General features: G+C 49.1%; 1 protein-coding gene and 1 long non-coding RNA gene across 9 annotated transcripts in view; one reads left to right on the forward strand and one right to left on the reverse strand.

Annotated features, from left to right (window-relative positions):
- Positions 1-26,019, reverse strand: part of ATP2B4 (ATPase plasma membrane Ca2+ transporting 4) — a 98,655-nt gene that overhangs the window by 20,963 nt on the left and 51,673 nt on the right. For 6 of the 8 annotated variants that reach the window (XM_072814860.1, XM_072814858.1, XM_072814856.1 and 3 more), the window contains 13 exons: positions 19,767-19,964; positions 18,874-19,131; positions 18,284-18,409; positions 17,676-17,801; positions 16,538-16,573; positions 14,815-14,976; positions 11,635-11,849; positions 11,043-11,285; positions 10,241-10,482; positions 6,657-6,888; positions 5,612-5,791; positions 4,673-4,760; positions 3,053-3,159 (listed from right to left, as the gene is read on the reverse strand). In XM_072814860.1, coding sequence (XP_072670961.1) covers positions 3,053-3,159; positions 4,673-4,760; positions 5,612-5,791; positions 6,657-6,888; positions 10,241-10,482; positions 11,043-11,285; positions 11,635-11,849; positions 14,815-14,976; positions 16,538-16,573; positions 17,676-17,801; positions 18,284-18,409; positions 18,874-19,131; positions 19,767-19,964 — 2,213 coding nt within the window. The remainder of the gene's footprint in view (positions 1-3,052; positions 3,160-4,672; positions 4,761-5,611; positions 5,792-6,656; positions 6,889-10,240; positions 10,483-11,042; positions 11,286-11,634; positions 11,850-14,814; positions 14,977-16,537; positions 16,574-17,675; positions 17,802-18,283; positions 18,410-18,873; positions 19,132-19,766; positions 19,965-26,019) is intronic. The other 2 variants (XM_072814859.1, XM_072814857.1) reach the window with 1 other exon arrangement.
- Positions 14,274-16,793, forward strand: LOC140626954 (uncharacterized). Its single transcript, XR_012025913.1, has 3 exons — positions 14,274-14,501; positions 15,920-16,113; positions 16,749-16,793. It is a non-coding gene; the product is annotated as an uncharacterized lncRNA (long non-coding RNA).

Raw genomic sequence — 26,019 nt, forward strand, 5'->3', positions numbered from 1 at the left:
TATATTTCCTAGCTTAGCCCATTGAAAAGATCTAGAAACAATGATTTACTTGGTAGTAAGGAACACCCTGACATTCAGATTGTGTTCTCTAAGTACCATTTCTCACTAAAAAGCAGGATTCCTTTGAGAAATGGATGATTCCAGATCTAGGATGAGAAATATGCATGATTCTGGAACATCTTATCACTTCAGAAGCAAAGTAAGGTATTAAAGATAACTGGGGCTGTATCTAGAGGACCCAGCAGTATTCATGAGACTAATGATGTATCAATGTGAACGTCATAATAATAACAAGAGCAATGGATTAAACACATCAAGTATACTTAAATCCATGAGTTCATAACGATATTAAAAAATAAACAACTGTTTTTAGTAGAGTAACTTAGTAGAGTTAATTTAAAAAATACAACTCATGGGGTATGCGGCTGGCTCAGTCAGTAGAGTGACTTTTTTTTTCTTTTAAATATTTTATTTATTTTTTTTTTTTTTGAGAGAGAGAGAGCATACAGAGACAGAGGGAGTAGCAGATTCTCCATTGAGCAGGGACTGCGTGGGGCTTGATCTCAGGACCCTGAGATCATGACCTGAGCTGAAGGCAGATGCTTCACCAACTGAGCCACTCAGGAGCCCCGTGTGTGTGATTCTTGATCTTGGGTCATGAGTTCAAGCCCCCTGTTGAGCATGGAGCCTATTTACTAAGTAAGTAAAATTTAAAAATATATATGTAATTCCTTTGCCATCTTTGGAGGATCCTAAAAAGTCAACTCATTTTGAAACTAGTAAATAAAGAAAAAGCTACCTTTCATATAGGAACCTGAACCTTAGAGTAACTAAATAGTCCACGAGGGCAAGGTTCTATAGAAGTCTTGAAGTTAAAAAATAGAGAAAATCTGGACATTATTTTGTAGCCCCTTATGAAAGATGGGATCTAGAATCTGATTGTGTGTGACAAGAATACAATCAACAAAATCCACACTATGCATTATTCTATGTAGACAACCAGCCTGGTTCCTTCAAAACTAAATAGCTAGGAAAAAAAGATGGGGTGGGCTGGAAAGCTAACACAGTGTCTATTATACTCAGAAATGGGGATCCCTGGGTGGTGCAGCGGTTTGGCGCCTGCCTTTGGCCCAGGGCGCGATCCTGGCGACCCGGGATCAAATCCCATGTCGGGCTCCCGGTGCATGGAGCCTGCTTCTCCCTCTGCCTGTGTTTCTGTCTCTCTCTCTCTCTCTCTGTGACTATCATAAATAAATAAAAATTAAAAAAAAAAAAAAAAAGAAATGGCTATTTGTGAGGTTGGTCCAGGGTGGCATCTGGAACCTTGACTCTCAGAATGCTCCCAGTCAACAATTAACTGAAAATTAATTAGTGGTTCATTGTGCCTAGACTGTGCCTGAATAATATGTGTTCTCTTGAACCACCAGCTTTCCTTCTCAGAGTCTGGAATATTTTTTTTTAAGATTTAATTATTTATTTTATTTACTTTTAAAGATTCTATTTATTAATTTGGGAGAGAGAGAGACTGTGTGTGCCCACAAGGTGGGGGGGGGGGAAGGAGACTCCCTGCTAAGCAAGGAGCTGGACTCAGGGCTCGATTCCAGGACCCTGAGATCATGACCTGAGCCCAAGGCAGATGCTTAACCAAATGAGCCACCCAGGTGCTCAAGATTTAATTATCTATTTTAGAGAGAGAGAGAGAGAGCGCAAGCATGTGCATGAGCATGGGGAGGGGCAGAGGGAGAGGGAAAAATCTCAAGTAGACTCCCCATTAAGCTTGGAGTCTGATGTGGGGCTCGATCTTATCATCCTGAAATCATGACCCGAGTGGAAACCAAGAGTCGGATGCTCAACCAACTGGGCCCCAACTTTGAGCTTTCTGATCCAGTAGAGCTGGGGTGGGGCCTGAGTATCTGTATTCCTTTAGATTTCCAGGAGGAGCTTGCTTCAAAAACTATTGCTATAGATTAAGAGGTCTAAGAGATACAGAAACGACTGCAGCATATGGATCTTATTTAGAGCTGATTTGGACAAAGAAACAATAAAGACAGGATTTATGAAGCCCTTGGCACATGGACTAGATGACTAACAATAGTAAGGGCCCAAATTGTGGTGAGACAATGGTGTTATGATTCTTCTAGACAGAAGTCTTCGATGCACACTTATCAGAGGTGTATATACTAACATTCTTTCAAATGAAATGACGTGATGTCCTTTATTTGCTTCAGACAGTTCAGCCTGAGACGGGAGAAGTAAGGACTGGGGGAAACGTTCTGTGGAACAAGATGGACCAGGTACTGATAATTCATGCTGGGTGACAGGTATCGTGGGGATTCATTAGACTATTCTCTCTACTTTTGTGTGTTCTTGAAATTTCCTAGAATCAAAGCTTTTGTTGTTGGTATTAAATGGCACACCCTACAGACAGATTACTTCTTGCATCTCCTTCCACTCTTAAAAATCACCAATAGTTCAATACATATGGGAGGCTTACAGTCACAAGCCACTTGAGTGTAAGGATGTCCTTGGCAATCTGGGGGCTTCTGCATTGGCTGCAACATCAGAAGCAACAAGTGTGCCTGTTAGGAAGAGCCAAGCACTTCTGGGACCTACCCAGATGCTGCTGAATCAAGACAGCCACGTGGGGGACCTTGGAATATGGGATTTTGAATAAACTTTCCAAGTGATTCTGATGCTCCTGACCTCACAAGTGAAAAGCAGAGCAATGAACAGTTCTGGCCATGCTTCATATAGAATATGAATTTTCTATGGTGTGCCTACACAGACAATACGCCCACCTTCACGGGCAAATTTAAGTTGGTCTCGCTCTCCTGGGTAATGAGGTGTCATGATTTCCCTGCCTGGATCATCACACTTGATGGGTCTCCCATTACACAGACTTTTATCAACCAGGTCAGCAGAAGAGAGAGTGTCAGAGAAAAGAGCACAGGGTGGGGTGTGATGGTACAGGAGGCACCAGGTTACAAGAAGCTCATCCTGGCTTCTCGGAGAAGGTGGCTTGCAGGCAGAGACAGTGTGCCGAGCTGCTTACCATGGCAAAGCCAACATCGGCTTTCTTCAGGGCCGGCCCATCGTTTGTGCCATCACCAGTAACAGCCACCACCTGCCGCTGTTCCCCAACAGTGCTGTCGATGATGCCTGGGAAGAGAGATGTGCCCCAACGAATCCACATGCGCCATCCCAGGCATGTGGCAAGCCCTCTGTTCCCCACCATGGTGCTTTTTGTGTCTTCCTCTCTGGTCCCTGCTACCACCTTCCTTTTTTCTTTCCTTTCTTCCCTTTTTCTTTTGTGGGTAACAAGCTCACTTTATAACATGTTGAAAGTATAACCACCTCTCTGAGCGCGACAGATCTGTCAGCTTCTGAGAAGCTGCTACTGGTCTGCCTCATTCTGTTCTGAGGTAAAGAAGGGCTAGAGGAGCACCTTATCCGGCCTTCACCCTGGCAGCAGGCACAGAAACACAGGTAATTTATAAATAGAAGTCCAGCTACCAGCTGAAAACAACCACAGGAAGGAGTGAAGACCAGGCCCCAGGGCTGTGAGTGGGCTGACTGGTCACTTGGCGGCCATTCTGGCAACTAAAGCTCCTTCCCCCTGGTGGCTGGGGGAGCAGTGTCTCAGCCTCCAGGGCCAGGAGGCAAAGCAGCTTGAATGGGGAGAGAAGCCAAGGGAACAGGAACAGCCGGAGGGCGGCAGAGCACCCAGAGAGATCCATGATTTAAGCAACTCCCACCACCTTACAGATGAGAAAACTGAAACCAAGAGAGGGGAAAGTCCTTGCAAGGTCCCAAAGCCAGCTGTGAAGCCCAACCATCATTCCATCCCATCTCAGCCAAAGAGGGCCACGTGCTCCCTAAGCAGGAAAGGAAGCAAAACAGCTGGTGTGTGTGTGTGTGTGTGTGTGTGTCTGTGTGTGTGTCTGTGTGTGTGTGTGTTAAAGCCAGAAATTAGACTTCCCAGGAGGCTGGCTTCTTCTAGCGAGGAGAGGACAGAAGATCGGGATGTCAGAGCTGGACACCAGCATATACACAAATGCATGTGTGCACACATCTACACACATACTTGATGTCTGGATGCCCTTTCTCTGGAGTCCAAGCTGGGCCATCGAAGTGTGAGTGTATGTGTATGTGTACCACCTCTCTTTCTACTTCATTCTTCCCTTTTTTCTTCCTTCTGCTGGAGGCTCTGTAGTATCACCCAAAGGTTATAAATTGTTTCCCCGCAGGGTGCTCTGAGCTGTGAGTCTGTCCTCAGCAGGTAGCCTGGCTGGTGCCCTAAGGCAGCTAGGGTGTGCTGGAGAAAGCACCGGTTGATCCGAAGACAGGGTCCTGGGGGTTGAAGCTGGGCAGTCTGGGTAAGTCCTTTGTCTTCTCAGCCTCAAACCTTCTTATTGGCAAAATGAGAATAATTTAACCTGCTCTGACTAGTACATATTACTACTGGCAAATAAGACATGATGTTTTAGAACAACTTCATTATATGTCTTATGTACAGGTGTTTGCTAAACTGTCTGCTCCCCACCATGAGCTGGAGAGCTCTCCTGGGACCTCCCTATTCAAGATGAGAGAGTTGCTTTGGCCCTTGGTTCTTGGCTGTCTGCCCCAGTCTGCTCTCATCTGCTCCAGGCATCTGGTCAGGAGCTGAGCTCACCTTTTACCAGTGTGTGCTTGTCAGTGGGGGATGATCGTGCCAGGACTCGAAGCTTAGGCCAGATCTTGTCCAGCTTCTCTTGCTCCACCTGCCAACACCAGAGCACACCAGGTCAGTCAAGCTCAGAACAGCCATCCAGGGGGAGTTTACTTCTCCCCATACTCCGAGATTCTGGAAGAGCTCACATTCCACAGCCCCTGGGGGGTGTTACCATGGCCTCCAAGGGAGATGAAACAGCTCAGTCTCCAAGGGCAGATTCATTGATGGTGACCATTCAGACCCTGTGTGTCTTCATTTCCCTCCCAATTTCCTACTGGGGAGTCTGTCTCCTGTTTCTTAGACCCTTGGCAGGAGGTGGGCCAGGGTTGGCTGTTGCGTCAGGTGGCTAAAGTGCTCCTAAGGTCTTAGGTTTGGTTTCTATGCAGACCAGGAGGCTCTGGTCTGCTCCACACCCAGACCACATCCTCTTGCAAACCTGTGCCATGGGGCAGTGACACAGGGGGGTGAGGTGGAGGGAAATCAGGATGAAATCATCCCACGACTGAAAAATAAGGAAGACATAAAAAGTCAGTGATGCTGTCTCAAAAGACAGCTTATGAGCGAAGATAATGAGAATAAAGAAACCTCTCAGTTTTGCCACCTGAGCAGCTGCGGTAGAAGGAATAGTTCACTACGAATAGATTTCAGTTTAAAAACCACCCACTTGGGGTCCAACTCCTCACAGCTGCCCCTACTGGTTATATGGGTTGCTGCCTGATTCATGAAATCATTCAATAAAGCCAATTCGATCTTCAAAACACACACACACAAAACAGAACCCAAAAGCAAACAAACAAGAAAAACAAAACCCAGTCGCTTTCTTTCCTGTGTCCTGGATCCGTTACAGGAGAGCTGCCCCCCACCCCGTTGCGAGATGAGGTCTTCCTAGCCAGGACCCACCTCTCCTTTCTCGTTGCGGATAAGTCGGTTGAATTCTTTGCCTTCTAAGCACAGGAAGTCATCCCCAGGTGTCACAATGCCACATTTGGTGGCAATGGCCCGGGCTGTATTGATGTTGTCACCTGTCACCATTCTGACAGTAATGCCAGCTCGTTTGCATTTGGCAATAGCTTCAGGTACCTGTGGAGAGTAAGGTGAGAGGAAAGGAGGAGGTGGGGGTGGTGAAGGGTCCCTTCATTGTGGACAGGAGAGAGGCACTTAGGAGCAGTGCCACGTGGCAGAGGCTAGGTCTGGTCATTTTTATATTGTTTGGTGCCACCCGACTTCTGCCCTATTCATAATACTACATTTGAACTTGCCTTACTGTAGCATGAGTTGAAGAGAAAATCTGCTTGAGGAGCCAGGTGTGGAAGTGTACTCTCCCTACAATCTAGACTTCTTAGCAGGGCACATCCATACCTCATTGGGATCTGGCCACCATCTCCCTTTTTAGCATTCTCCACTTCCCTGGCCCATACTCCAACCAATCCATTCTTTATAGTCTCCTATGCCCTTGGGCCTTGACAACTAAAAGTCCACTAGTCTGAACTTATTATAAGCAGAGACCTTTTCAACGCCTTAGTTTCTAGATTACTGTTCAGCTATTCTAGGGGCAGTCAATAAGAATATGTTGATTGAAAGAAGGTGGCTAGAGGCAAAGTTGGTGTCCCAGTTAACTCTGACTGTTCTTAGGTACCCAATAATAAGCTCAATACAACCTATGTTTCTCACCCCTCAGACAGCATTCACTGTCAGAATGCCAGCTTCTATCAGCTCAGCACTCCACAGTGGTTTGGGAAGCAGAAGGCACAGAAACATCTATCCCTGTACGTGAGAAGCTGTTGGGTAACGTGCCTGGGGTCACAGCTAAACATGGAACTAGTACCTCCGTTCCCTTCTATGGGGGGACTACCCCCTACATCATGCTCGGCTGGTATGTGGGCCAGAGGCTGTTGGAAGACTTCCATTCATGTTCTCCTACCCTTTTGCCAAGCCAAAGCCTCACCTCTGGGCGCACAGGGTCCTCAATGCCCACCACTGCGATACACGTCAGTTCAGTGAGGATTTCACTCTCATTGTCCCATGGGGGCTCGCCATCATTGAAATCCCGGTAAGCGATGCAGAGAGTTCGGAGTCCCTGAGAGGCCATGGGCTCGATGACAGTGCGGACCATCTCATCGCGGTCCTTATTCTTGAATGGAACCACTTCCCCTCTCTTGTCCAGGATTCGATTACACCTGGGGAGGCACACAGTCAGGAAGCAGCAACCCTTTCCCACCCCAGATGTCTCTACACTCATTTGCAGACATTCTGGCAATCCTGCATTACTCGTAAAGACAGCATTCTTGGGTAAGAAATCTCTGTTCATCATCCAGCCGAGTCCCTTTTCCCAAGGTGGGGTGATTTGTAGATGGATCAGGTCTAGGGAAGCCAAAGGTATGATTCTCCCATGTTGTCTGTTCCTACTCATATGTGAATGTGATGCCAAGAGTCATTTGTGGATTACCCCCTCTTTTGAACTTCTCAAAGGTGGAGAGACATTTTAAATTCCAGGTACGTGAATAGTACTAGAATGGTGCTCAGTGCATAGGGTGTGCTCCACAGGAATGGGTTGGTTGAAAGACGGTGGCTAAAGCCAAATAAAGGCCTGGTTAATTCTATAGCTACTGGCCCTGTACCTATGTCGGTCAGCCTATAATGACCCATGAACAGTCTAGCTACTTGATGAAGTTACTCAACTTCCTATAAGTGGAGTTGAGCATGAGAAGGAAAAAGGAACATAGAACTAACATTTGTTAGTACTTGCTATGTGCCTGGCATTTTACATACAGGCAAACCTTGTTTAATGACACTTTGCTTTATTGCACTTTGCAGGCATTGTTTGTTTATTTATTTATTTATTAACAAATTGAAGGTTTGTGGCGACCCTGAATCGAACGCTAATGACACCAATTTTCTAAAAGCATTTGCTCACTTCATGTCTCTGTGCCACCTTTTGGTAAGTTTTGCAATATTTTAAACTTTTTCATTATTATTGTATTTGTTACGGTGATCTGTGATGCTACTATTGTAATTGTCTGGGGACATTGCGAGTCACATGCATATAAGATGGCAAACTTAATTGATAATGTCATATGTGTTCTGACTGCTCCACTGCCTGGCTCTTTCCCGTTCTCTCCTCCTCTCCCCAGGCCTCCCCTCCCCTGAGAGACAACACTACTGGAGTTATGCCATTAATGCCCCTGCAATAGCCTCTAAGTGCTCAAGTGAAAGGAAGAGTCTCACATGTCTCACTTTAAACCAAAAGCTAGTAATGATTAAGCTTGGTGATGAAGGTGAGTCAAAAGCCAAGAGAGGCTGAAAGCTAGGCCTCTTTGCTCCCAATAGCCAAGCTCTGAATGCAAAGGAAACGTTCTTGAAGGAAATGAAAAGCATTTCTCCCATAAAACCAAACAGCCTTATTGCTGAATGGAGCAAGTTCGAGTGCTCTGGATAGAAGATGAAACCAGCCACAACATTCCCTTCAGCCAAAGCCTAATCCAGAGCAGGTCCCTAACTCTCCACAATCCTAGGAAGGCTGGGGGAGATGAAGACTCTGCAGAAAAAGTTTGAAACAGCAGAGACTGGGTCGTGAGGTTTAAGGAAAGAAGCTGTCTCTATGACATCAGAGTGTAAGGTGGAGCAGCAGGTGCTGATGTAGAAGCTATAGCAAGTGATTCAGAAGGTCTGGCTGGGATCATTAATGAACGTGGCTACACTAAATAACAGATTTTCAGTGTAGATCAAACAGCCTCATACTGGAAGAAGATGGCATCCAGGACTTTGACAGCTGGAGAGAAGTCAGTGCCCGGCTTCAGAGTTCCACAGGAAAGGCTGACTTGCTTGTTAGGGGCTCATGTAGCTGGTGACTTTAAATGGAAGCCAATGCTCATTTATCATTCTGAAAATCCCAGGGCCCTTTAGAATCATGTTGAATCTACTCTGTCTGTGCTCTATAAATGGAACAAGAAAGTCTGGATGACAGCACATCTGTTTATAATATGATTTACTGAATATTTTAAGCCCACCACTGAGAGCTACTGCTCAGAAAAAAGATTCCTTTCAAAATATGACTGCTCGCTGACAATGCACCTGATCACCCAAGAGCTTTGATGGAGCTGTCCAATGAGATTCACATTGTTTTCATGCCTGCTAACACAGCACTCATTCTGCAGCATATGAATCAGGGCGTTAAGACTTCTTATTTAAGAAATACATTTTGGTAAGGCTATAGCTGCCAGAGATAGAGATTCCTCCGATGGATCTGGGCAAAGTCAATTGGAAACCTTCTGGAAAGGACTCACCAGCCTAAATGCCATAAAGAACGTTCATGATTTATGGGAAGGGGCCAAAATAGCAACACTAATAGCAGTTTGGAAGAAGTTGATTCCAACCCTCATGGATGACTCTGACCCTCACCGTTCAGGACTTCAGGTGAGGCAGTAAGTGCAGGGAGGGTGGAAGCAGTGAGAGAACTACAGTTAGCAGCGTAGCCTGAAGATGGGACTGAATGGCTGCGATCTCATGATAAAACTTGAACAGATGAGGTGTTGCTTCTTGCAGATGAGCAAAGAAAATGATTTCTTGAGATGGAAACTACTCGATGAAGATGCTGTGAAGACTGTTGAAATGACAAGAGAGGATTTAGAATAGTACATAAACTTAGTTGATAAAGCAGCAGCAGGGTTTGAGGGGAAATGACTCCAATTTTGAAAGAAGTTTCACTGTGGGTAAAATGCTATCAAACGGCATCTCATGCTACGGAGAAATCATTCACGGAAAGAGTCAAACGATGCGGCATACTTCATTGTCCTGTTTTAAGAAACTGCCATAACTGCCTCAGCCTTCAGCACCCACTGCCCCAATCAACCAGCAGCCACTTACATCAAGGCAGACCCTCTACCAGCAAAAAGGTCTGATGATCGTTAAAGCTCAGGTGATGGTGACTATTTTCTTGGCAATAAAATATTTCTAAAGTAAGGTATGTACATTGTATTTTTATACAAAATGCTGTTGCACACTTAATAGACTACAGCCTAGTATAGCTATGAGGTTTATATGCACTGCGGAACAAAAAAAGACTCATCTGCTCCACTTCATTGGGGCAGTCTAGAACTGAACTCACAACAGCCCTGAGGTGCACCAACGTGCGACGAATCACCTAATCATAGTAACCCCGAGGGTATTCCTTGGGTTTCAGATTAGAAGATGGAAGCTTGGATTGTCAAGTTCTGAATCCTGGCTGCACCACTATGAGCTGTATCACCTTGAGCAAGTACTTCACTTCTCGTACGTCTGTTTTCTCATCTGTAGAACAGGTGTGCTAATAGCATCTACTGCACTGGGTTGTGCAGATTAAGTAGAATGGGCCCCCCGAGGCACTCAAAAGCAAGCCTCAGCCTGATTCAATGCTCAGATATTAGTGATGATGTCACCCACCGGAAAGGGGGCTCACTGACCCTTTGGATGGGTTTAGCACGGTGCATGTCACCCAGACCTTCCCACGGGGAGGACCGGGAAGGGAAGAGAAGTGGGGGAAGGGAGGCTCACTTGCGCAAGATGATCTCAGAGGCGCCCTTGCTGTACATGCGGTAGCCCCCGCTGGGCTTCTCGATGACTGTGCTCATTGACTTGCGCACAGAGTTGAAAGTGTACACCTTGTAGAGCTTCTCCTCGGGCACCTCGTTGCGCACGGCATGGTAATCCTGCTTCAGGTCAGTGACGAAGCCCAGGAGAGCACACTCGGTCTTGTTGCCCACCTGCCGCGGGAGACCTCCCTCCTTCTCTGGAGGCTGAGAGAAAAATTGTATGTGCTGTTGAGTACCATGCTTCTACTAGGGAGAACTTGGGAGGAAAGAACACCCCTACAAAATGTTCACATATGTCCCCGGCGCCCATGTGGGGATAGCATTTATCTCTTTCCCAAGGGTAAGCAGATAGTGGTCAGTGGTGACTGTGATTCCTAAGCCATCCAGGGCTTAGGGATGTTCTAGTTTGCCCTGGGGATGGTGCTGGTATCTCACCCCATGTGGGTCTCATTTGAATACCGTCCCTTAGTTTCTAGAAAGTATGGAATTTATTCCTGATAAACCCATCTCTCCTAGGGATACTGCCATCATATGGTGATTGGTGGGCATTTCATAGATCTGGATTTCTACCTGCCTCCCTATCCCCCACTCTGCTCCCATGAATCAATCCCCAGTCATCCCAAACATGTTCACCGAGGAGTAGGACATGGGATGTGCAGTGGCAATTCAGGCAGGATAAACAAGAGAACATTTCTCTGTCCAGAGAAAAGGAATTGTCCCCTCCAACCACCCATTCTAAGTGTCTAGGCAAAGGAGGAGCTTACCAGAATCTTGGAGGTATAGGCACTGTTGATAGAAATACCATTGACAATAAGGTCCAGGACCTTGGGCACAAGGACATCAGGGCTTGGGAGTTGATGGTAATGAGTGTCTCCAATATATGCCTGTACCACAGTCATGCGGTTCATGGTCAACGTGCCGGTCTTATCAGAGCAGATGGCTGTGGCATTGCCCATTGTCTCACAAGCATCCAGGTGCCGCACCAAGTTATTGTCTTTCATCATTTTCTACAAAGGAGATGAGGATAGACTTGAGGGGGGACCGACTGAGCTCTGCCAAATATATGTCAAAGGCCATTTTTTGCCAACATGTCTCCGCATCTCATCCTCTTGTCTGCACAAAAATGCAGGGTACTATTTTTGTGAATCGTCCTCAGATTCTACTGGGTTACCTAAACCTTGATGCAACGGATCAAGATGGTCCTTTTCATCTCCAAGGATGCCAATGGCTTCTGCTCTTGTGAGGCGCCACTCAATCTGTGCAGATCGTATGGCCTATCCTTTCACTGAAGGCTATGTGGCACCCTCCCCTCCCATCTCAGTCCTAAAAGAAGAGACAGCACTATTCCAGTCTCACCTTCACAGAGTAGGCCAGTGAGATGGTGACAGCCAGTGGCAGCCCCTCTGGCACAGCCACCACTAGCACAGTGATGCCAATGATGAAGAACTTGACAAAGTACTGGATGTAGATGGGGGTGCACTCCGATAGCCACGGTCTGCGGTGTATCACAAAGTTGTCAATCACAAAGTACAGGATCAGGATGAGAACTGTGATGGCAGACATGATGAGACCTGTCCAGGAAACACATCACATGAGCCCAGGCTCAAAGGCCTCCCTGGGGCCCTGGCCAGAAGGGGGCTGGCATAAAGTGTAGCCTTTGCTACCAATGTTTATTTCTTTATTTATTTTATTTTTATTTATTTTATTATTATTTTTGCTACCAATGTTTAAAACCACCATCTCCAGTCACCCCCAAATCCCCCACCCATTCTCTCTTGCTTGTACATTATCATGTAAGGGAAAAAAAATGCTGGCTTCATCTTCTATGGACACAGGTTCCAGTTTCTGTACTGCACTAACTTGACTCGTGGCTTTGGACTAGTCTTGGTTTCTCTCTGGACCTGTTTCCTCATTCATAAATAAGGAGTTGGTCTAGTTTTCTAAAATAGAAATTTTGTGATTCTCAGACCTACCCTCTTGTCACAATTCAGAATGTAGTGACTGTATTTGCCTATTTCCTAGTAGTTTATCAATTTGGGCTTCTCCCCTAGCAGATGGGAACTGTTGGGTTCCCAATTTACGACTTGTTTACAGTGATACCGCTATGGTGTCAGCCCATCACCTACATGGCTAACCTTTAGCACGGTGCTTCCTGACCTTTCTCTTTACATGGCATAGGCAGAGAATGACAATAATTTACATGTTTACAATAAGCAAAGATGTCTATAGTTACTATATAGGCCAGGCAAGCACTTCACATATAATAACTGATTTAATTCTCACAAAAACCCTGTGAGATAAGTTAGTATTATCATCCCCTTTCATGAGTAGATTGAGGCACAGAGAGTTTTTTAAAGAAGATCAAAACACAATTAGGATTTAAAAATTTTTAATCTTATTTCTTTTCATCATGGTAAGTGTATTCTTTTTTAAAAAAATTTATTTATTTAATTATTTATTTGACAGAGAGCCAGAGACAGCCAGAGAGTGGGGGGAAGCAGCAGGCAGAGGGAGTGGGAGAAGCAGGCTCCCCCTGAGCAGGGAGCCTGATGCGGGCTTGATCCCAGGACCCTGGGATCATGACCTGGGCTGAAGGCAGACACCTAACTGACTGAGCCACCCAGGCACCCTAATAAGTGTATTCTTTAATCTCCATCACCTATTTCACCCATCCCTATACCCACCTCCCCCCACAGAGGGATTTTTGGAAAACCAGGGTACCAACTATTCTGGTTTGCCTGAGACTGAGCAGCTTCTTGGGACTCTCAGCGGTAAAATCAAGAGCGCCCCAAGCGAGCTGGGACAAGTTGGTCGTCCTACACACTGATGCAAATGGAAGAAGTTTTTCAAGGTCAGAAAGCAACTGGCTTAGGGGTTCCAACTGCCCTGGGTGCTGCCTGGCCACCCTGAAGGCTGAGGGGATCAATGTCTGGGCAACTGTACCAGATTATCTGGGGCATAATATCTGGGAAGAGCTTTGCTTCAAACCATAGTCTGGTTTGGGTCTTTGCTTTTCCTGAGGGCCTAATGATTCAAAAGAATCAGAGCAAGGCCAGAGGTGATTATATCAGTAAAAGCATATTCTTCTGAATTTTGCTTCATCAGGGTCAGGGCTGAGGTCAGGCAAACAAAGTGCCTAGTGTCCGAAATTTAAAGAAGCACTCCCCCCCCGACGGTGGTACAACGCACCCTACTTGCCTCACCCCCAACTGGCCTAGCTTGAAACGTAAACCAAAACGAGAGGAGACCAGGGGCCAGCCATCAGGTAGCTTGTACTCCCTAAAGCAGGGATTGGAGGACGACAGGAGGGGGGTGGGTGGGGTCTATTCAATGTTTCACACCTGTGTGCCAGGCTTAGCCACTTGATTCCACACCTGCAGTTCATGTCCCCCGTGTACCCTTGATATGCCAGAGATTTCATGGTGGTCACCGTAAGCGAGGTACTAGAACTGAATGAACATGCTAGACTAATGCTGTCCATCGGAACTCTCTGTGATGCTTCAAACATCCTCAGTTTGCTCTGTCCAATAAGGAAGCTGCTAGCTACGCGTGGTTATGGACCAGCTCAAACAAGGCTGATGTCACTGGGGAGCTGAATGTTTCCTTGTATTTAATCGTAATTCATTTAAGGGGAAACAGCCACACATGGTTAATGGCTACCGTAATGCCTTTTTACAGATCCTTGTCACCCGGTGTGTGGTTCATGGATCAGCGGCACTGGCGTCGCTTGGAGGCTAGTTAGAAATGCAGCACCTTGGGCCCCACCCTGGACCTCCTCAATCAGAATCTGTACTTTAACAAGATCCCAGGTGAACTGTCTGCACAGAATGTACCAGACTAGACTGATGGCAGTCAGCGGAGGGGCTGGCCCAGAAGAAAATTAAACAGTGGTACCAGGTGGCCCCTTGGAAGAAATGTCCAGGGAAGGAGCAATCTTCCTTTTGTTTCTTCCTCCAACCCCTGTTCCTAGCACCCCCAAGAGAGGAGAATGTAGAGGCAGGGGCCGGAGAAGCCACTTCCCCTCACCATACACAAGAGTGCCGTTAGCAACCCCTCCTCTGGAAAAAGCCTCTCTAAAGCATGATCTTCCTGTTTCTTCTAGTCCTTATTTTGAATGTACTGTGCTGTGCCAGCTAGGTGCTAGCGCCATGCTAGGGAATTACTGCTGGCAAACGGGAGCCTTCTCTACCCTTATGGAGCTTATGAGCCAATACAGGAAACAGGTGAGCGGTCGTCCAAGTCTTCCTTCTTGCTAAGGTGAATCTCCCCTGGGTGACAGTTCTTTATTACCCTTCTGTTTGGAGGGAAGGGGCCGTGGGGTCTTTAACCCTGGCACACAGGGGCACACTTCTCTCTGAAAAGACCCAGGGAGTGGCCAGAGGGTGGCAGAGAGAGGGGCATGGTCACCTTGGCTGCACCAGCCCCCTGGGAAGGTTCAGCTCTTTTCGCCAGCCCAGCTGGGACAGAAGGCAGGCAGCCAAAGCGGCGAGGACCCAGCAGAGTAGCATGGATAGCAAGAGGCACTGCCCTACTCACCGGCTTTCCCAATCTGAACGGCCAAGCGTGTCAGCTTGCCCTGCAGCACCGACTTCTCCTTTTTGGGCAGCTTGGCCGCCTTTTTCTCCTTTTCCTCATTGTCGATCCCCTCCTGGCTGTTGAGTGGCTGGATTTCCAGGGCCACTCCATCCTGAGTCTTTGCTAGGGTGTGCACACAAATAGGACAGGTGAGTGGGCAAGGGGGTATCACTGAGTAGCAGGCATGTGAGGACCCAAACTCTTCTGTCTCCTTCCTGGAATCCACCTGGGACCCCCAGCATCAGCTCCAACCACTCTCACCCCTGCCAGGCAAGGAGCATGCCTTCCACCCTCTACTAGGGCCTTTACAATGATATTCTGACAACTAGGGATGAAACGGGAGTACTTTTAGGTTATGGATTTCCTCTTCGGTGGCAGCTTCCTGGCACCACCTCAGAGCCCCAAGCCAGGTTTATTCCAGCAAGAGGATTAGTCATGCCACTAAGTGCTATTACCAACAGCCATCCTTCCTGGAATTCAGTGCTTAAAATAGTGAATCTTTGCTGCAGAAAGGGGCTGATGGGGAAGGCTGGTAGATGTTTCCAGAGCATAAGCATCCTAGTCTGCTGTTAAAAAGTTCATCTCTCTCTCCCTATAGACTGTCAGGGAAGAAACAGTCCCCCAAACAGTATTTTTCAGTTCCTCCTTTTATATCAGTTCAACGACTGGGGAAGGAAATGCCCTCTCTCCCCTGTCTGATGAAGGTTGGGGAGGTACAGAGTGGGGAGGTAGAGGGTTGTCTTTTGGGGGAGAGGGAAGAAGCTGGTAGGAGGGGCCGTCTGGAATAAGAGGGATAAAGACAGACATATAAATCCACTTGGTTTTCAAAAGAAGAGTTAAAGAGACCTAAAATTAAAGACTTCTTTCTGTGGAGCCCTGGTTCTCCAATGTGATGACTTTATTCCTAAAGACTCCTATGACATGGGTACAAAGAAAAAAATCTCCAGTAGCTGTCTCAAGAGAGCAGTTCTCCCTGGTTCCCAGCCCCCTTCCAGCCTCACCCCTGCGGAGCTCGGCCCCTCTGGCTTGGGAAGGGCACTTCCTGAGATACTGTCTCTGTTGTCAGACTCACAAACAAGACAGAGACGGGATGTAGACACAGCCACCAAAAAAAGAAACACACACCAGATCGGGAGGAAGAAGACAGACGGTGAAAACAAAGAGGGGTGAGGAGAGGTACAGAGGACGGGCTCTGTCCGAGCACCCCAAGAAGACTAGCAGAGAAGGAATCCAGACCAGAAGAGGACACCGATGAGGAAGGTAGCAAGAGGAGGGTGCAGGGACTGCCCACCCCAACTCCCTCTACCGTCAGGACCCTGACATCTTCTAGGCCTGAAACGGGGGTACCGGTACCGTGGGTGTTTAAATCCGGCCTAGGGCAGTGAAGCAGGGAGTTCAGTGCCCCCTGGGGAAGAGCAGATCAATCCCACGCACTCCCCAAGAGAAATCTTGATGGGAGGGTCTGTGAGACAACAGCAGGGGGTGCTGTTGTGCTGTCTTCGATGGGGATCAGGATCTGGAGACCACCCCTAAAATCTCTGCACCTTCCTCAGGATGAGGCATCTGGGCCCCAGCAGCAGATAACAGATTTATGGAGAGGAAAAGGGAGAAGGCAGATGGCCTGGAAAGGTCTGGTTTGAGTGTAGGCAGGTAGAGATGGTAAATGAGTGGGTGGAAAGGTTACCTTTGTTGCGATTTTCAGGGACTCCTTGTTTTTTACCTGTTTGAACAAGAAAGAAAAAAGTGGGGTGGAGACCCAAGGTGACTATTAAGAGATCAGGTTTCCAATCTGTTGGTCCTGCTCAGAGCCCAGAAGGGCCACAGCAAAGGGGTGGAGGGGCAGGGAAGGCCATGTAAAGGAAGTTCACGTCTCCGCTCATGTCCATGCTTTCTAGGGGCTCTTGGACTCTGCGATGTGGACCAGACCAATTTATGCGGGTGAGTGCACACCCGCACCTGGACTACTCTCTCCCAGGGCCCAGCCGCTGCTGGGAGGCTGCTCCTGGCTTGAGTCACATCACTTGGAGAAATGGGGTAGGGGTTAGAGAGTGAGAGGTTGGAACTGGTTCTACCTGATGGCAAAGGCCCTGAAAGGCATCTTTGTGTCACTTCTCCAGCACCAGGCCAGCTTCCTCTTTACTCATCTGCAGGTAGCCAGAAAAACCTATAGTCTAGTTCCCAAGGGAATGTGTCTGGTTTCCTTTTGATAAACTGCCCTCCACAATACAGCCTGAGATGGTTCTCCAGCCAAGTGAAAGAAATCCTTCTCCAGGGAAAGAAGGAATGTTGAGGGAAAGGTATATGCAGATCTCTCTTTAGGATCTTTTTCTTGTTCACCTTCCTTCCTTGTCTTTCCTTCCTTCAGGGGCAAGTGAGTGGCCAAGACAGGACTAACTGTGGGGCTAGATATTGCCTCTGTGCTCCCACCTTCCTAGCTGTGTCTCTCTACTACTGACCACCCACGCTTTCAGCAGTTTTCCTCAGCCTCAATGGTTTGCTTTGTCCCCCACGTTTGAGGAAGGAAGGGGCAAGGGTGGGGAGACTGCCCAGAAGGCTGCCAGGGCCAGCTCATTTGGGACAAGTTTTCCATCTCATGCCTTCACAACCCACTGACAGACACAGGAGTCGACCGGATTTAGTTTTCATCACAGCACCCTGGGGAGCCAGGTGTGACATCTTTAGCTCTGCCAGAAGTTTGGGTATCTGCAGTCTTCATGTGGTAGATTCTTCCTACCAGGTCTTCCATCCAGGTCCGTTCCCTTGCTTCCTAGACTCCTCATGGGGATGGCAGGGGACAGAATCCCATCCCAAATACCCTTTACCTTTCTTCTTCTTCTCCTCCTCTTCTCCCTCATTGGCTCCCAAAAGGGTAAAGATGATTCCAGTCTGGGAGTTGATACCCACAGCGGTCACTACCATCCGGCCAGAACCTTCCATGACATGGGTCCCTATATGAGAAAGGAGAAGATGGAAGGAGCGTTGTGTTTTATACATAGCCATGCTTTGGTGTGGAATACAAACTTAGGAAAAAAAAAACCGGTCCCTCTTCCTTCCTTCCCCATGGATAATGATATACCCAGCAAATAGCAGGGAAAGGAAGAGAGCTGGGCCCATTTAAAATAGACAAAGCAAACGGGGGAGGGGGGAGGAGAAAAATGTGTCTAACTGCTTTAGGGTAAGGCTCTGTCCCCCACCTGCACCCCTAACCAGCAGAGCCCTGTCAAGGCCCATACAGCACGTGCTTTGTAGAGCACCTCTTTTAGGTTGCCTGATAACCTTGTATTCAACCCACTCACATGCTACTGCCCCAGATGAACTTAGGGGAAGGAGATGGGGCAGGGCCACAGTGGAGTGCAAGGCCTGCAGCGGGTCTCTGTAGCCTGCTGTCTGGGGGAGGCAGAATGGGAGCCGCAGCAGCCAGAGGCCATACCTGAGAGCAGCATCGGGTCCCTTTCCAAGGACTTCTTGACATGATCTGATTCCCCCGTCAGAGAGCTCTCATCAATCTTGAGATCATTCCCCTGGATCAGGATCCCATCTGCAGGCAGCAGGTCACCTAGTGTGCAAGAGGGGAAGGGGCAACAGGGAAGGAGGGTAGGTGAGTGCCTGGCAGAAGGTAGGAACCATCCAGCTTCGTCTCAGGGCTGCTCCCACAGGCCCTACCTACAGGGCAATGGACCAGGGGGTACCTGGGGAGCCTGAAAGACACCTTCATCTCTGACAACCTGGGACAAGACTCCTGATAAATTCAAACAATGACTGATCCCTAAGCACCTCCCCGTGGCCTCAACATTATGTATCTTTCACCCTCTGACACACAGGGTACAAGTGTGACCTTCTTTGGGGAGAGTTGCTTCTTTCTTTGAATCCTTCTCAACAACTTCTTCAACTAACCTAGAAGCTAACACAATTTGAAGTCTTATCTTTCTGGGTCCTCAGCGACTCCCAGCACCCCCACGCCAAAGGACCTAGCACTCAAATACAGAAGGTGACATAGGTACAAGAAGCATGAGCTCTCACCGTATTTGATTTGGGCAATGTCACCCACCACGATCTCAGCCACAGGCAGCTGGATGATATGACCGTTTCGGATCACGGCGAACTTCTGTTCCTTTTCAATGCGGTTCTGCAGCCCACGGAACTGCTTCTCCTTGCTCCAGTCATTGAAGGCAGTCACCAGCACCACAATGATCACGGAGAACAGGATGGCTGCCCCCTCAATCCAGCCAGCTTCCGCCTCTCCTTCATCTTCTGGGCTACTTACGGGTAGACCACACTCTAGCCCAGGGAAAGGACAGAATGTAAGGGTCACCTGGGGGCTTTGGTGAATACTAAATATGAGAGTAGTGCTTCTAGAGAAGTGAGGGAAAGAGAATACTAGAAAATACAACTCTTGGGCAGAGGAACTCTCCTCTGAGGATACTCGAGGCCAGCAGAGTCGGGCATCATGTCATCACCAATACAAGTATTTATGTTAGCCCGAAAGAAGTTCATGACTAAGTAGCACAGAGCATGTCAGTGCAAATGACTGGCCAGTCACACATACAGAGCATAGGATTCCCAACACAGCCAGGCCCCCTGCTCCACTGGGCTCTAGGTCATGGCCATTTCCCCATAATGCCAGATGATTGGTGGGGGGCACTTTGAGGAGCAGGTTTTGTTGGTTGGGGGAGGGTAGAGGACTTCTGATATTCTACATAAGGATTTGGTGGGAGAAGGGGAAGAAGACCCTGGAGTCAGGATGCGCTGGAAGTATGGCTTCTTAGCTACTTGTTGGTTTTCTTTGGAGAACCCACCCTGGAGAGTGGGGTAAACCTTTCAGCTACAACCTGTCAACCGTGAATACTAGTGCTTTCTGGTGGTGGTGGAAAGGACACAGATCAGAGTCATGCCGGGCTGTTCCAGACACTCACGTTTATTTTCTTCCCCTGGGGGGCGGTAGAAGGACAGGACGAGGGAGATGATGGCTGCGATCTCCAGGATGATGAGTGTGACATCTTGGAGGGCTTCCCACACTAGTTCTAAGAAGGTCTTGGGCTTTTTGGGGGGGATCAAGTTTTGTCCAAACACTTGCTTACGTTTCTCCAGGTCCGCAGGGTTCCCAGATAGACCTGAAAGGGAAATACGAGCGGGATGAGCAGGTAAGAAAAACCAGGGGAAGAAATGAATGATGGGAGAAGGTGGTCAAAGACTCCTTTAAACAAAGACTGCCTGCTTCCTGTTCTGTTCAAGCCCAGGATCCATGTAGGGTGACCGATCCCCCCAGTTTGCCCAGGGCTCAGAGGCTGCAAAATGTTTGGCCTCAAAATGGGCAAACTGGGACAACGTGATCACAAAGTGGCCACTCACTGCTCTTAGTCTCCAGGGTCAGTTACCCTGGATCTAAAAACACATCACCTCCTCCTCGCGAGGACCCTGCAGGCTCCAGCTCTAAGGACATAAACATCCCAGTGGTTCCTAGGGCCGACTGAGCTTTTCTCTCTTATCAACATGTATCTGCTGGTGATGATTTCAAAGCACAGTTAGTGCCATCCACTGGCTTACCCACAAAGGCCGGCGAGAAGAAAGCTCTCTGCTCAAGATCAGGTTCGGAGGCTCAGAGACAGAGCCCAGGCAGGTGTCCTGATTCTAAGTTCCAGGGGCTTCAGGAGATCAACAGTGGGGGCTCTCAGACTCTAACCCTGTGTGGCCACTCAAAGCACGCATTCCCTCCGTTTTGCTCACCTGCCCGCACACAGACACAGAAGCTCACCCCAGAGATGTACTGTGTACTTAGAGAAGTACTACTTAGACTAAGTCAGGGACTAAGAGAAGCACTCTTATTTGTGTGGAGGAGACAGAGGACAAAGAGGTGAAGCCACTAAGTCAGTACGCAGGCCTTGGTGACCAGCCTGCCCCCCGTGAACATAGGTACTGCGTGGGTGGGCGCACACATTCCAGGTGCATCCTTGGAGAGGAGAGAACCAGGCAGACTTAGTCCTGGGGCCTTCCATCTGCGCCCCTCTGCCGCGCTGTACGAGGAGGGAGAGCCTAAAACTTCACCCAACGCCAGTTGGCACTTACACACAGAGGCAAATGAGCCCTGGTTTTGGCACTTGAGGCTGCTGGCTGCGCTGTTCAATAGGTTCCCACCCATAGGTGGGGCGGTACAACCTCTGTCTTGGAAAAAGGTCATAGCAGAGCAGAGTGAGAATCAGGGGATGGGGACACGCCACAGAGCTTCACACAGAGCATGAGGGAAAGGGGATGCCCAGGCAGCAGCCAGGAGGACAGGGAGGTACTGAGGCCAGAGGCTGTCTGCGCACTTGGGGCCACATGGGGAGCCATTCCACTGGCGGGGATAGGGGTACAAGCCTCTCCTCCCCAACTCCACTCCGCAGGATCTGAGAGTGTATCTTACACGGCAAGAGGAAAGATTTCGGTCAGACCTAAGGAAGGCATCTGGACGGAAAAAGACTTTGAAAATGGGAAAATACGTACCCGAAAGGGGTACTGCTTGCAGGGTCGAGATGGCCTCCATTTCTCCACCCAAAAAACAAAACCATTAGGGGAGGTACTCCAGACACTCGCCTGTCTGGGAGGGTAGACACAGGGTCCTGCATGGAGGGAAAGTATGTGTGGGGTGACCTGGCACTTGCACCCGTGGAGTTGGGGACTGGAGACCACTTTCACCTGCCAGTGCTTAGAAGAGGGAAACCAGGGAAGATAGTCAGGGGAGTGTTGCCCATGTTCTTATCCAGGGCCTTCTGCCTCCTGGTGCCCAGGTGCACCACCCTGGCCTCTGGCTGAGTGGCACAGCCAAGCTCTGTGGGGGAGTGGGTTTGGCCAAAGCACTAGAAGCAAACTGGGCTGCTTCTCAGAGGCTCTCTGCTTCCACCACTCTGGGTAGTCAGGTTCCCAGTGGGAAGGGCAAGCTAGGGCCTGGGAAAGGAGTGTTTCTGGGCAGGGCATCTTGACCCCCAGGCAGGCAGAGGCAGAGCAGCCAGGGGATCCTGGCTGGTTCTTTCTCCCCGAGGACCTGAGGGAGCGAGGCTGTGCCAGTTTGGGACCGCTGTACTGGACAGCCAGGTTGGCTGCAGGGAAATAGGAGCTCCCATCATTTGTTCATCTCCCTGGGACATTTCTCAAGGAAGCAGTGAGGAGATGCCATCCCCCCCCCCCCCAATAAGGTGAGTAAGTGACTACGAGGGCAAAGCAGATAACAGCTATTAGAGATCATCTGTAAGGGATCTCCTGAGAGCCCAACGGAGGCCAAAACAAGAGCAGCAACAGTGAAGGTCAGGCTAAGAGCCCCCATCTGAGGTCATCCTGCCCTCTCTGGTCTCAGATTAATACCCTGTGATCTCTCTCTCTCTCCCGCTCTATCCATTCAGCCCTCACATCCTGGCAGCTTTATCTTCAAAGTATACCCAAGGTCCACTTGCTTCTCACTTTCCACTGCCACCATCCTGGGCTGAGCTGGCACTATCTCTTGCCTGGGTAAGGACAACTGTCCTCTAACTGGTGACCTTGCTCCTACCCTTGCTATCCTGTGCCCAGTCTCCTCCCAACACAGTCACTGGAATGATCTTTTTCAAACTCAGTTAACCCCTGCCAGTCATCAGCTCGGGATCCTCTGGTGGCTTTTACTTGCAGTGAAACCAGGCACCAAGGGACACCGGGGTGGCTCAGCGGTTTAGTGTCTGCCTTTGGCTCAGGGTGTGATCCTGGGGTCCTGGGATCGAGTCCTGCATTGAGCTCCCTGCGTGGAGCCTGCTTCTCCCTCTGCCTGTGTCTCTGCCTCTCTCTCTGTGTCTCTCATGAATAAATAAATAAAATCTTAAAAATAAAAAAACAAAACAAAAAAAAACTGGGCACCAAAGCCTTCGTGATGACCCGTAAAGCCCCTTGAGAGCCCCCCGCCTCCTGTCCTGTAACTCCTACTGTGTGCTCTTGTTCCCTGTGCCCAGTGAGCCTTCCTGCCGTTTCCTTGAATGCATGAGACAAGCTTCTATTCCAGGGCCCCGCACGGGCTCTTTGCTTGCTCAGCTTGTTTCACTAGCTAGGGCTTATTCTCTTATCGTCTTGGGGTCTCTGAACACATGTCACCTTCTCACTGAGGCCGACCCTGGCCATCCTATTTAATATCATGGCTTCTCTGCTCCAGGATTCTCAATCCCCTTATCCTGTGTAACTAGTCCTCTCCAGACGTCTTCTCCCTAATACGTTGTATGACGCATTCACTTATTGTGTCTGTCTATCCTGCTCCACAAGGGCAGGATTTTTGTCTCTGTTCTTTAGGTGTACAGCAGTGCCTGGCACATAGTACGCATACAAATCTGTTGAATGAACTGAATGAATGAGTAATAAATCAGGTTGCTAACATTTAAGTGATAACTATGTGCCAGATGCTTTAGCAGGCACATTCGTGTCTTCTCATTCAGACACTGTAAAACCCTATGTGGCAGCTACTGTTAACCCCATTTTACATACAAGCAGACTAAGGCCCTGAGAGGTTATGTAACCACTTGGTTAGTATGCAGCAGAGTCTACACCACTCCCCAGGAAGCAGCTGGATGCCAACCTACACGTGGAGAGGGCTGGGGTGTGGAAGCAGCTACACTCCGCTGAGGCTTCATTCCAGGGGACTAACTGGTCCCTGTTTGCCTGGGGTTTGCCTGGGGTTTGCCTGGGACTTCCTGGGTTTGGGCACTGAAGCTCCTGCCTCCTGGAAACCATAACCCCCCATGTGCCAGGCAAACAGGATGGCTGATCACCCTGCTTCCTTCGTGACAGAGCGACCCATATGCTGCTTTCTTCTGCGCCTCTGAGCAAGTTAGCCCTGTTCCCACTGTCCACAACTGGGCTGAAGTGAATTAGTCCTGTCTTTTTTCCAGTGCTTAGAGATGGTGACGCCAGGTCCCTCAGAGTCCAGCCTATGGATCTTATACTCGAGGAAAGGTCCATGATGGCCTTTTTTTGGACCCGAGCAAACCAAGCAAGACCCGTTAAGGAAAACAAAGAAGCTCAGGCCTTGCTCTTGCCTAGACGCGAACCTGCTCTCAGAGTCACACACTTACTGTGTTTTTGCCACTTTCTCTTATCTGTCTGTTCCACCTTAAGTGACCCTAAGCTCTCATGGTGGCTACCTTAGGACTGGCAGGTGGCTGTCCCAGTTCCCAGCAGGGTTCCTGGGGGCAGGGAGGGCCTGCAGTGGCTGTCAGCATAGTAGCCTTGGGAATCCTCCTCTGACATGTGGCCGGACACGGGAAAGCCATGCCAGACTGGGAGCTCAGCCAATCCCCAATTTTGGGCTTTTCATTCCATTCTTCCTGCCCTCAGAGGCTCCCAGACCCTGCTCTCTGTAGCAGTAATTTCACATAAATACTTGTCCAGCCAAAGAGAGAGTATTAGTCCCTGATCTCTGCACTTGCTTCTCAAATACACAACTTCCTGGAGAGGGAAAGGAATACTTGGCAGGGAGAGAATGCTGGAAACACAGGAAAAGGATTTCCCTTAGAAATACATTTTTTTAAAAAATGAGAGGAATCTTTGTCCCCAAGAACATGAGAGAAAAAGCCCCACCCAAATCAGGATTACTTTTGGCCCTAAGAACCAGACCGAACACATGAGCTGGGAGAGGCGGCGAGAACGTCAGGCTGTGAAGTCATCGCCCCCACCCCATGCTGGGGAGTTACACAGCCCCTGCCCAGGCTGGCAGGAGATGGAAAAGCAGCAGTGGAAAATCTGTGTCTGCTGGGAGCCTATACAGGGAACCAGGGCTTGGGAGGAGAGGCTGCAGCACAGCCCTCAGTGGCCTGGCTCCAGCAGGGAAGGGCCAGGGCCAGCCTCCCTAGGACGCCAAGGACTGTCAGCAGAGGACCCCTTATGAGAACCAGCTCAGCCCCAGAAAGGGTGGGGCTAGGTTAGACATCACGAGGGACTTCCCAGCTGTCTGAGTTATGGTGCTTTGCCAAAGAGACAGCAGAATCTTCTCCCATACAGAGAGCACAAGGGAGAGGTTTCTCTGGGTTATTTCGAAGGCAGTCTTCCTTGGTATATGAGAACAGACATCAGAACATGTTTCAGATCCAAAAAAAGAATACTTGTCAGGTCCTACCGTAAAAGCCTTGGGTTGGGGGCTAAGGGGGAGAGGAGCTTAAAAACAATGCAGGGACCACAGGCTTTAACCAAATGCCACCTCTTGAGGAGGCAGAGCACCTTCCCTATGTCCCCCTCTCCAGCTTAACACCACTAACAGCTGGGAGATGTGCTCTCCCTCTGCTGGACTTCCAGCCCCTGGAGATAAAGCCATCTCCCCAGAGTCACGGCAAGAGGATGCCTGACTGAGGGAAGAATGGTCTTTTCGTCATTCTCGGTTCAGAAAATCCAGCAGCTCCGGCAGGGGATGTCTCTCCCTGTCTGGCCCTCTGCTCTATGCCTTTTCTGACCACTCCAAAGCTGGCACAGAGAAAGCAAGCTCCCTCATCTGCCCTCCGCAGCCCTCTGCTTGGCCACTTGCTCCTACACTGTGCGTGTGCTTCCCTCCAGTGTCATGCTCCCTGGTGCTCACACCTTGGAGCTAAATAAAAAGAGCAAAAGCCCTACTTCCAAGGGTAGACGAAACATCTGCCTCAGCCAAGGAGGGAGTGCTATCTTCCTCCCCACCCCTAGCTGATGTTCGATGCAAGGCAACAAGAAAGTTCAAAAACACAAGGGAACTTGCAAGAGTTTCTGCTGAGCTCCCAAAGGGATGCGGCACAAAGGATTCCTGGCCTGGTGCAAGGGGAGAGAGCAGACCAGGGAGGGGCCTCAGGCCCAGGAAGACTTCTTCCCTCTCCCCATCAAGCCTTCTCTGTGTACTGCCTGGCAGCATTATGCCAGCTTGCCCAGGAGCCCAGCTCTGGGCAAGGAGGCTGGAATAGAATTCGCAGAGCCTGGGGTTGGGCTGGGAAGAGAAGACCCAGAGCTGTCACACACTGTTGGCCTCATTCAGCCCTGGGCACAGAACTCAAGTCAGACAGGGAACTCCCAGGATGCAGCATGGAATTCCCTGCAGGGGGGAGGAGGAATGGAGGGGGGCACTTTCACTCTCCTCTTTCTCCATCACTGACCCTCCTCCTTCCAGCTGTTGATGCTGCTTCCGGTGGGTTTGGTGGAGGCCTTTCCCGCCCCTCTATAAAGTAC

The sequence above is a fragment of the Canis lupus genome, chromosome 38 (assembly GCF_048164855.1).
Source record: "Canis lupus baileyi chromosome 38, mCanLup2.hap1, whole genome shotgun sequence".
Lineage (NCBI taxonomy): Eukaryota > Metazoa > Chordata > Mammalia > Carnivora > Canidae > Canis > Canis lupus.